The following is an 11,771-nucleotide window of genomic DNA, read 5'->3' as shown; positions in this document are numbered from 1 at the left end:
CGTCCTGCACTTGCGCGTTACTCCTCCGCTGAACTTCGTCCTACCGCTGAGCTTCTGTTTTTGCCAAGTTTCGCATCGCTACGCACATATTCCAGAGCGTAGTTCTCACATGCCACTCGCCTGCTGTGCTCGGGTTTCCCGAGAAATAACTCAAGGTAAAACTGTCATAACCGAGGGGGCCCCACCCGGGAACTCGATGCGACCGCAATGGCTTCCGCCCCTCCCCCTTCGGGGGAAGGGGCAAGCCAACCAACCTGGAGAACACCAGTGCCACCGGTGCCCAGCACGACATGTAAGGGAGGGAGGGAGGGACAGGAGGCGTGATGCACTGCAGCGTAGAAGCTATGGCGCTAGGCGCGAGGCAAGCAACGTCAACCCCAAAGCAACCGCGAGGACATGGTGCGCAAGCCGGGCTGCAGGCTGTGGCTGTTATGGCTGTGCGCTGCGCGGGGTGACTAAACGAAGAACACTAAGTACGGGGACGTGACGGATGCGGTTAAATAAATGAGCAAGGGGGCCGGGCGGCCGAGGAAGTAACGACAGCGCGATCGCTGCATGGCTCATCCCGGTCGCACTGCGGTCGGCATGGGCGCGTGCGGTGCATGCCATGCGACACCAGGAAGCCACAAGCAGCCAACGCAAACGAATCCTCCGCAGGGGCGGCAAGGGACGCAAGCATACGCAGACAAGGAGGCAAGGGGTGCAGACAGCAATCAGTTGACGGATGCGGACCGCATTGCGGTTCCCCACACCCGTCAGGAAACCGGCAGCCGCACGGGGCGGCGGCTGCCGGCCGGGTGGGGGCAGGTGCGTTAGTGGGGTGTGCATGCGCGGGCTAGGGGCACTGCAGGCAAGGCACACGGTACTCGACACACTGAAACCCCTGGATCGGCCGGTATCGCCGGTGGCGTCATCTCCAGAGGGCTGTGTATGGGTTGGGAGGCCGCCGCCGCGCACGCCCGCAACGAATACTCCTTTTGGGATGACGTGATGGCGACACGCCGCCATGGGGGCGGCGGCACGTGACCAAGGCGGCCGCGGGGGCGGCGGCACGAAGCCGAGGCGGCACGTGACCAAGGCGGCCGCGGGGGCGGCGGCACGTAGCCGAGGCGGCCGCGGGGGCGGCGGCACGTAGCCAGGGCGGCCGTGGGGGCGGCGGCACCTAGCCAGGGCGGCCGCGGGGGCGGCGGCGCAGAACCAGGGCGGCCGCGGGGGCGGCGGCACGTAGCCAGGGCGGCCGCGGGGGCGGCGGCGCAGAACCAGGGCGGCCGCGGGGGCGGCGGCGCAGCGCCAGGGCGGCCGCGGGGGCGGCGGAACGTAGCCGATGCGGCCGCGGCGGGGGCGGCGGCACGTCGTCGCCAAGGCGGCCGCGGGGGCGGCGGCACATGAACCCAAAACCAAGTAGACAGAACCCAGGAGTAAACCAAATAATCACAAATAACGTAGCCGATGCGGCCGCGGGGGCGGCGTAGATGACCCCGCGGGTTGTCGCAGAGGGCGGCATGTCCGCCGGGGGCGAAGCGTGCGCGGGCGGCGAGGATTGCGATGGAGCGCGATGACCTGCTCCGCGATGCCGGATGCCTCGGTGACCTCCACGCGGCGCCGTTTGCTGTTAGCCATGCTGATGCCCGGATAGACACAAGTAGGTAAAAGGATCAGGCTGACTGACACCCAGAGCACTACATGGAAGGCGGAACGGCGAGCGCGGACGAAACGAGTGTGTGTTGTCGTCTAAGGCAGTAGGATGCAGGCTGCAATTGCTGTCTGATCGAAAACGGATAAGTGGACGTTAAAAATAGCGCGCAGCCATGTAGTGAACCAGTAGAAGAAGTTGCCGAGGAAGTGGCGATGCGGGCGCATGCGCTACCGCGTGAATGGTGGCTGCACCCGCAAGCGGGAGGCTCGCCCTTGCCAAACACTTGAAGACGGGACCTCAAGTAGGTCCCTGCCACTGGGCAACAGATACCAGCGTGAACTTGCCGGGGCCCAGGGGCGATTATCCCTGTACTGTCCTGTTATTGACGAGTGTTGCGGAACTAAAGCGTACGTAGACCAGAGCGGAAGGCGGAGTGGGCTTGCAGGCGGCACGAGAGTAGGCAGTCAGTAGCGCAAGTTGCGAATTCACATGTTACCTCGTAACCGACGGTAAACGCTGTGGACGGTCGCGCCCATGGCTGGCTGACGGAAGGTGGCTGCTGTATTGGGATGGCTGGGCTGGACGACGCCGGCCGGGCTGGCGTTGGGACTACCAGAAAGGATGCGCCCGAAACCAACCTGGAGAACACCAGCGCCACCGGTGCCCAGCACGACATGTAAGGGAGGGAGGGAGGGACAGGAGGCGTGATGCACTGCAGCGTAGAAGCTATGGCGCTAGGCGCGAGGCAAGCAACGTCAACCCCAAAGCAACCGCGAGGACATGGTGCGCAAGCTGGGCTGCAGGCTGTGGCTGTTATGGCTGTGCGCTGCGCGGGGGGACTAAACGAAGAACACTAAGTACGGGGACGTGACGGATGCGGTTAAATAAATGAGCAAGGGGGCCGGGCGGCCGAGGAAGTAACGACAGCGCGATCGCTGCATGGCTCATCCCGGTCGCACTGGGAAATCCGGAAAGTTGTGGATTGAGTCTGGTCGTACGGTTGCGGAAACCGGGCTGTGGCAGCAACTTAGTTGTGGTTGGCGGGGGTCCAAGTTTGGGGCGGCGGCCTGTGCCGACAACTAAGATTGGGCCGGGGGGCCGTGTCAGATGCGGCCGGGGCCCCCGCGCGGCAACTCAGATGCGGTCCGACGCCATTGAAAATTGCGCGCGGGGGAAGAATCCACAACCTAGTTTCCCGACATCAGATGGGATTTCCCCTCAGAAAGGAGCCTAGGAGATCACAGGACGGTCGGGGGGATTCACAGGATGGTGGGTGGATGGCGGGGCGACCGATGGCGGTGGACAGCGGCAACTGACAACCCAGCAGTTGGGGCGGGATTGCTTGCCTGAATGTTGGCTTGCCCCTTCCCCCGAAGGGGGAGGGGCAATAGCCATTGCGGTCGCATCGAGCTCGCCGCGGGGGGCCCTCCCGGTTATTCCAGTTTTGACTTGAGTTATAACCTTGAAACCCGAGCGCAGCGAAATTTGTCGTGCAAATAATGCGCCTTTCTATGTATGTATTGCAAAGCGTAACATTATGAAAACGCAAGCCCTATGCCAGAGCGGGGTAAACGCACAAGCGTAGCGTTTGCATTAGAGCTCCAGCGCAACATACAATATATCACAAATTGTATCGATAATCAAGGCTCCCGGCACGGAAGGACGCAAGACGGAGGAATCGACGCGTTGGAGGATCCTGGAAATTGCGCGCGAAAGCGCGAGGCGCAAAAGGTTGGCGCTATCTGTTTTAGTTTCCCCGTAATGACGAATGCCGCGTTCTGTATTCTGCTCGCACATCACCCGGCACATCGGCGTTACTCTCGCCCGCTTCTCGCTGGCTTCCACGCCCTGAGTCCGTGCCCCCGCTGAGTCCGAGCCCCCATCCCCGCTCACTTACCCACCCCCAGCCCGCGGCGCCCTGAGCTACCGAAGGCAATATCATGACCGGTAGTATGGCTGCTCGCAGCCCCCAGCAGACCTATATGATACTTCCACCATCCGCCAGTCCATCCTATCCCACCCCATCCCCACACCGCATTCCGGGGCGCACGGCATGGAGCGCCGTGAGGGGGGAGGGGCAAGCCGGAGTACTGCGTAGCGGTAGGTGTTTACATATACAGTAGAGTTGTTGCAGTATTGGTATTTGCTCGCATTTTCCAGCAAGGCTTCTGGCAGCTCCCCTCTCTTGGTTCAGTCCCTGAACTGAGCGAGTTAGAAGCTCCATAGTAAGGGATATGGTTGACAGTATGTAACACTACGGGACCATTAAAACTGTAGGCAGTTTGGGGGTGTTTGCCAAAGACGAACCACTGGTTCGCGGCAGGGCAGAGGGCAGGTCCTGGACTCCCATCGCGATGGGGCCGAAACCGGGCGACCACCGTGCTTCGCTGCTTCGGCCGCGGTTTTCGGCCATTCATGTACTTAGAACGTCCCCGCCCCGGGGCCTAGCATAAAACTCGCCGCCCTGCGTCCCACCATGTCCAATCGCGACTGAACCGACCGACTGGCCGACTTCCACGGCCCTAGCTGTCCCTATCGGTTCCAAACAACCATCATAGTCTTAGGAAGTGCGTATGAAAGCCCCTAGCTTTCGGAGCGCACTTGTGGCGCTGCTTTGGCTGTGCCCGGTGAGCATGTGTCGCGTGCAGGTGCTCGGCGCGCGCAATTAGATGCCCCAGCCAGGCATAATGCAATCTATGCTACCATACCGACCAGTCTGTCGCGACGGGAATTTCTTAACGGGCCCAGCAAGGGAGCGGGGAGACTAGTTCCGCGAGCGGTTGGCATTTGGACCGGCAACGCACAGCGCAGCGCCGCTAAGAAATTCCCGACCCCAAAAGTTCTAACTAGACCTCACGTAAGGCTTGTTTGCCGGGTCGGAAGATCAATAACGATCGATTGTGCGACAGGGTTCTTGTGCGGGAGCATCGCACCATGTCGACTGGCTGGTAGGGATGGATTTTCACATGCCAGCGGCCGCCCATCTGTTGTATGCGGTCTCTCAAGCACACAGACGTGGCGTGCCTGAATTTGACGCGTCCTGGAGCTGCCCCGGGGCGCGCGCATGGAACCGCTGATGGCCGCTCTTGTCCAGGCTGCCCGATATAATTCCGACAGCTCCAAAAGTTCTATCTAGGGCATATGGTCTGGGCGTAGCCCAAACTCGCGGCTCAAACGGCGCGCATATGTGGACGCAATTCGTGTGCGGGAATTCGCATGTTTCGCGCCCGGTCCCGGCCTGCACGTTTTTCGCGTACCCGCGCCTCAGATGCCCTACCTGGTGTCATACATATGCTATGCACATCTGATTGCCAACACCCGCGCCGGCATGGGCACCAGCACCCGTTGGTTGACACGGTTTCGCCGTTTCCTGCGCGGGCTGGGGCGTGAACTACCTGCCTAACCTCTACGTACTGCGTGTACTGTGCCGCATGTAATGCGCGCATGTTGCAGGCATATGTTATATATCAGATGAGAAAGAACGAAGCGGTTTGAGGCGGGTGTGCGGCGCACACGCGCGTGCACACATCAGGGGAGGGCCTCCCCTGGCACACATGGCTATACGCAGGGGCACGCCCATGGCCCCAGCCCCCAGGCAGAATGCGGCCAACATGCATGTAACGACATGAGGAATTATTGGTCACGAGGCACAGCCGGGTTGCGTGGCCCATCGCGGCAAGGGAACGTGTCGGGGAGCTCAGGGGAGGCCAAGCGCTGCGGCAACAGTGTGCGCCAAGGTGTGCGCCCAGCCCGGAGACCTACATGACCCGCACGCCCCGGCACGCGCCAGTTATCGTATCTATATGTTATAAGGAGATAGATAGGGCCGGCGCTTGCCCCCAGAGCACCATTTGTGCCCTTGTCCATATCAATTTGTCAAAGCGTGCACGCAATCTTCCTTACAGTTGCCTGTTTTTGCAGTCTAGCGCGCAAGAGTTGTGATGTGTAGCGTTAAAAGGCCCAGTGCCGGGCGGCATTTGTTAAAACGAGCGCGTGGGCTCTGGGCGGACGCTCAGCATGGGCTCGGCCCCGACTCGCGACGAGGCGGGAATGAACTCGGGAACGCCCGCGATATAGCCCCGGGTGCCGTAGACTACTTTGCTGTTGGGTATTAAATATATAGATTAGCGCGGCCGAACGCGCACTTTGACGGCTCGCGCAAATTTCGATGGGAGTGGACCTGCCCTCTGCCCTGGTTCGCGGCAGCTTGCTGGCAACTTTGCCCATTTAAGGGCGCCCGGGGTGTCTACGATCATTCCAGTTGCTGAGTGGTACTCAATTAAAGCACTGTCTAGGACTATGAAGCGCGCTGAAGGAACTGCTGATCACCAGAGTTCTTGCTTCCTTGCCTTCTTTCAAGGCTTCGCACACGAATATCGTTTGCTGCATAGAGCCTGTGTCTGCAGTCTGTGTCTGCAGCCTATATGTGAGAGAGTTGACGGGGATGGGAGCGGGCTGCCCGTTTTTGGGCTACCCGCTTCCGCTGTGCGTGCCGCCATGCAGCCGTGCACCTACTACCGTGCAAACACTACAGCACGATGCTTGGCTCTCAAATCCACATATGTGCGCGCGCTAACTGAGTTGTGCAGCGGGGCCGCCCTGCTAAACTCAGATTGGGATGCGTGTCAACCGAGTTGCGCGGCGGGACTGGTCTCCCAAACTTGGCTTGGGGCGGGCGGCAACTGAGATGCGCGGCGGGACCGGTCCCCCAAACTCAGATTGGGGCGGGTTGCAGCTGAGATGCGCAGCGGCACCCCTGCCGCCAACCAAGATGCCGCCCGGCGGCAACCAAGATGCCGCGCGAGACAGATGCCCGACCAGACCCACCCCCCAAGATGCCCCCCGGCGGCAACTTTCCCACCCTCCTCACTGCGGTCGGCATGGGCGCGTGCGGTGCATGCCATGCGACACCAGGAAGCCACAAGCAGCCAACGCAAACGAATCCTCCGCAGGGGCGGCAAGGGACGCAAGCATACGCAGACAAGGAGGCAAGGGGTGCAGACAGCAATCAGTAGTGAGCATATCTGGGCGCTAAGCGTCCGGACGCATCTGCTCACGAGGGTTGAAGTCTTGAAGGGGGGTTCCACGGTGCGTGGCGTGTGCGTGTGCTTCGCCTCCTGATGCTTGCCATGCAAATGCCCGGTCCGCATGGATATGAGAAGCACGTCAATAATGAGACGGGTGAGACTAGTTTTGCTCAGGTTCCGCCGGGCCCATCCTGACGGATTTCGGGAAGCGCCCCACAAGCAGAACTAAGGGCCAAATGTAGTTCTTGTGGCTCAATTATGAACGTTATGCCGTAATAAGCACAAACAAAGCGCGAGAGGGCCAATATGCGTGTCCTGGCGTGGGCATGTCGGGACCAGTCTCCACATTCAACACATGCGCACTGACACAGCGGGCCTCTCAAGCGCTGGTGCGCATGAACTCACGTCTGCCAAGGCTGCCAATGCACACTGCCCATGCATCACATGGCAGAGAGTTGACCGGGGGGTGGGGGCGGGTCGAGGGGATTTCCGTGGATGAAATCCTGCGTGTAACCGAAGTCCCAGAACAGGATCGCCGATGGCACAACGTCGTAGCGCTCCTCAAGAGTCATTGATTGGCACCACTTTGGCATCAAATGGCGGGATTTTAGCCCCTAAACGGAACGTCAATGGGTGGCTGTGCACGTTCGGTTGTATATGAATGCGGATTACAAGTGAAGGGACAGCCCGACAAGCGGGGGCACGCCGTACCCACGCCGCGAAGGGCCGTCTGCGACCCAGAGAAACAACATCCGCCCTCTGGTTGGCTGCCGACCTTCATAGTGTTACGCGCATGAGTCGAAGCCAAGCCGAAGCCCGCCAAAGCCCCATGTGAATGGAAGACAGGAGGGCAGGCCGTGCAGATGGGCGGGAGCCTGCGGGAGGGGACACTTCGTGGGTTAGGCACGGTTCTAGATGAGCACGTGCGGACTGTTGGCGGCGGAGCGGTCGGTCGTCCCCTCAAGGTTGGCCCCGGGAGATTTCGGGGCATGGGGTCCGGCGCTTTGTTTCCTCGGGCCCTGCCCCCGGGCTGCATGGCACCTGACGTCGCGCGTTGTCGGCCATGCCAAGGATTTCGTGTACCCGATATGGAATCCGATTTGGAATGGAAATTTCATCAGCCTACACATTAGCTGGAGCTCTGACGTGGCAAATTTTGGCAGTGTGCGATAGGCCCGTCCACGTAAGCCGCAACCTTGCCCCAAGGCAAAAGCAAGCGCACGCCGCGAATCGGCAGGAGGGCGGTGTGCCCAATCTACCCTCTATGAACCACAATTAGACGTCAAAACGGTCAAACCAATTTAATTGCCAGTGCGGGCATTGCCCTGAGCTCTATCATGGCGCTACGTGCAGCCCGCGCCACAAGGCTTCACACCTCGGCCAAATGCAATGGCGCTTGCTCATGCTCATATACGGCTCATGTAAGCCAGGGCCATCGCCGGTCGGTGGCACGAGGTCGCTGGGACTTCCACAAGCCTCCCTCCGTTTGCGCCCGCTCCTCTTCACACGAGGAGATGTATGAGCGGCTCTTTAACAGCCCCGTGTTTCGGAGCGACCTGGTCATGAACGAGTTTAACAAGTGAGCTGGGCTTCTGGACAGCGGGGTGGGGCCGGTGGTGACAGCGACGTGCTGGCACACCCGCTGCCGGCCGTCTAGGCTCCGGGGCCCGAGGCATATGGTGGCCGCACAGTGCGGTCGCACCGCTGCAAAGTGTACTGCTAGCGGCCGCGGCGTTGACGTCGTTTTTGTAAAGGGGCTGACAAGGCAATGCGTTCTTGGGGTCCTGGCCGCCTATGGCTGCAACGGGGCGGCAGTCAGCAGCAGCAGTGTTTGCGCGTCGCTGGCGCCACTGCGCGCAACCCACCCACGCCTGTTTCCTCGCAACTGCGCAGAATTGTGCAGGAGGCCACGCAGCTGTCGGGCATGGCTGGGCGCTTCCCGGACTTTGACCTGCAGGGCAAGCAGATGTACTTGGATAAGGTGCGGCTGGAGTGCGTGGAGGGCGGCTGAGGCGGAGGAGGGCGGCTGTGGGGTGGAGGGCGGCTGGGGTGGAATGCGGCTGGGGTGGTGTGCGGCTGGGGCGGAGGGTGGCTGCGGCGAAGGGGCGCGTATCGACGCCAACGTGTTTTACTGCGACATGATTACAGACGTTTGTGCCGGGTTCACGCCTGTCCGTGCGCACTGCTTCGCAGCTGCAGCTGCCGCCCATGACCAGATGCTAACTTTGCCCGTGCGCGCGCGTTCTCGGCTGCAGATGCAGGAGATGTCGGACCGCTATGAGATCTTCATCAAGCGCCTGGAGCTAAGTCAGGACCCAGCGGCCAAGGAGTACCTGCGCACCACCAACGCACAGATGCTGGAGGGTGCGTGTGCGGCGACGCGGCTGAGCGAGGGGCAAAATAACGCAGGGCTCTGGGTCATGGGAAACAGGGGGGCGGTTTGGCACAGGGCCGCTTCAGAGGACACGCCCTTGGAAAGGCACAGGCTGCGTGCCGAATAGGGATGGGGTCATGTGGCTGGAAGCCGACGCAGTACGACCATCTAAGCATCTAAACCATTACTCTCTGCCATTACGTAACTGTCGACGCAGGTGGCTTCACGTTGAATCAGATGTTTGCGGGGTCAGTGCGCGGCGTTGCAATGGTCATGATATTGGCGTGACTCCATTGAGTTTGCGCCTGGCTGTGCTTTAGTCACGTAGGCCAGTTGCCGTTCGTGTTCGTACTGCCATGGCGATTGCATGCTTTCGTTTGATGCATATGCTTGCATCGCCAAAAAGGCCATGTGCGCTTGCCTCAACACTCCGCCTGGCCCCAGGCTCAAGCAGAGTGTCGCCGAGTACCGCAAGTGAGTTGCCCCACTTGGGTTCACGCCGGCTGGCACGTACACAGTGCGTTGTGTGTTGAGAGAGGGGTAGAGGGCTGTCCATGACGTGCGCCAGCGGGCAGCTGCTCCAGCCGCCGTCGGGACTCGGGCGCACGGCAGGCCGGCTGTGTCTGAGGCCAGAAGGGTGCAGCCAGCAGGGCAGCACGCAGACAGGCAATGTGGGTTACGGCCTGGCTTTGTTGCTTACGCGCATACTGCGTGATGCGTGCTGGCCATAGCGGCTCAAGGTTGCTCCGGTCCGTGATGGCAACCCGCTCACAATGCCCGATCCATTACCACCACAACAGGTGGGTGGAGCAGGAGGAGCGCGTCAGTGGTGACCCCGTGGCCCACCAGGAGTTTCTCAAGGTAGGTGCGGAGTTGTGCCTGTGGTGGTCATTGTGGTGGAAAGTGCGAGGCAGGCGCAGGTGGGCCGTGGTTACCGTACGAGGCTTCCCCACCCTCGGAACGTAGGTACTCGCATGCATGCGCGCAAACGCGAGGCATGCACGGGAGTTGCCTGGTTCTACGTTAGTGCCGCTGGCTGTTGGCCCCGGCGGTCTGTGGCAGGCTGGGGCTGTGGCGGGCTGAGGCTTGGTTTCGACTCATGGCGTAGTGCCCTAGACACGCTTCGTGCGGAGGTTGACGCATTGTTGCGAAGTTCGGTAGCCAGCCACGGGTATGGCGGTTTCTCTCTCGGCTGGAGATGGTCCTCATGGCATGGCCGCGGTGCACCTATGTTGGTGGGACTGTGCCTTCATATCATGTCGCATTCATGAGCACTCGACGGCGTCTTGCATTTGCATGCACAGGCGATGCCGTGTGCCTGCCCGCACACGACTGGCCCACTTCAAGCTGTTACATGGAGGGCTACCCCTGTCGATTGACTTTGGGTTTGGTTTTGACAAACCCCTTCCGCCCCCTCCCCGCCCGTGGCCCCGCCGCAGTACTTTCGGGAGATGTGGGGCGCGAGTGTGTTGGGGCGTCTGGACCTGAGCTACCTGGTCAAGACCACGGACCCCCAGGTCATCCTCAAGGCGCAGAACGACCCGCAGGTGTGTAGGGGGGAAAAGGCGGGCAGAGGAGGTGGGGAGGCGGGGGGCTGGGGGCGGGCAGGCGTGGCGTGGGAGTTTTCGGGGCGAGCAAACGGCTTGGGGCCTTGGGAGCAGGCGCGATCCAGGAATAGCTAAGGCAGGTGCTCAGGCTAGGGTTTTGTGAAGGCGTCGGTCCCTCCCTTTGCTCTGCCTTTCAACTGTCCTGCCAACAGCTAGTGCAGCTCACAGAACCCATTCATCCCGCATTGCTTACCCCCCCCCCCCGCCCCCCGATGCAGTTCTGGGTGATGCTCAAGGAGATCAGCACCAGCCCCAGCCCAGCGGCGATGACTAAGTGGATGGACCACCCCACGCTGGGGCCGCTGGTGGCGGAGCTGTGGAAGAGCACGCAGAAGGGGCAGTAGAGGTGGGCGGCAGGGGGGCAAGGATTGAGGGGTGGGAGCGAAGCGCCGTTTGTAGATCTGAGGCTGTGCGAGCGAGGGTTGTAGACTTGTAGACGCGTGGGCAAACGAGCAGCCGGGGGAGCGTGCGTCACAAGGCGGAACGACGCGGAACTGCCTGGGCCTGGCTGGACATGCAACCATGCATCCGAGGTCTCTCAAGGCTTTGAACTGCATCGACTAGCGGCGACCGTGACCGTCATGTTGCCGGTTTCGCGCCCGGACTCAAGGGAGCTAACTGGAGGGGCCACCTGGACTCGAACCCGTGTAAGTGCTCACGCTCATCGTGCAGTTTTGTCAGGCAAGACGAACATGGGAGTAAAATTGAGGGCTTGGGGCGCCAATTTTCCGTGCATGCTAGAGTGGCGTGTCACGGTTTTTCATGTGGACCCTTGTGCGTCCTCGTGCACTGCTGGTGCGAAACGAGCCCGTCTACGAGAAAGAAAGCCTAGTACTACATGGCTGGCTCCTTGTGTCTACTCTTTTATATTGGAACCCACTCGGGTGTGGCTGGAGAGCGGGTTGTGAAAAGGATCCTGAGGCAGGCGCCCGGCCCCGGTTGCACCGCGAGTATGTCACTTTGATCGGCAGCCTGCATATTACAACGGCTACCATTTGATTTGGGTGCGAACGGAGTTCACAAGCAAAGGCAGTGTAGGAGCCTCCATTGTTACCTTTCACACCTTTTTTGCTTCTGCGAACCCATACATATCGTAACAAGCTCCCCGCATCATCAAAGCTAGTTAA

General features: G+C 60.9%; 1 protein-coding gene across 1 annotated transcript; it reads left to right on the top strand.

Moving 5' to 3' along the window:
- Positions 1 to 7,774: 7,774 nt before the first annotated feature.
- Positions 7,775 to 11,757, top strand: CHLRE_01g004000v5 (uncharacterized protein). The gene is made up of 8 exons (XM_001703711.2): positions 7,775 to 8,242; positions 8,557 to 8,644; positions 8,919 to 9,027; positions 9,255 to 9,285; positions 9,482 to 9,511; positions 9,838 to 9,898; positions 10,477 to 10,584; positions 10,863 to 11,757. The coding sequence occupies exons 1-8, from the start codon at positions 8,178 to 8,180 to the stop codon at positions 10,986 to 10,988; spliced, it is 618 nt and encodes a 205-aa protein (XP_001703763.2). The 5' UTR covers positions 7,775 to 8,177; the 3' UTR covers positions 10,989 to 11,757.
- The last annotated feature ends 14 nt before the right edge of the window (positions 11,758 to 11,771 follow it).

Source organism: Chlamydomonas reinhardtii, chromosome 1, assembly GCF_000002595.2.
Source record: "Chlamydomonas reinhardtii strain CC-503 cw92 mt+ chromosome 1, whole genome shotgun sequence".
Taxonomy (NCBI): Eukaryota; Viridiplantae; Chlorophyta; class Chlorophyceae; order Chlamydomonadales; family Chlamydomonadaceae; genus Chlamydomonas; species Chlamydomonas reinhardtii.
This window is presented reverse-complemented; position numbering and strand designations above follow the sequence as displayed.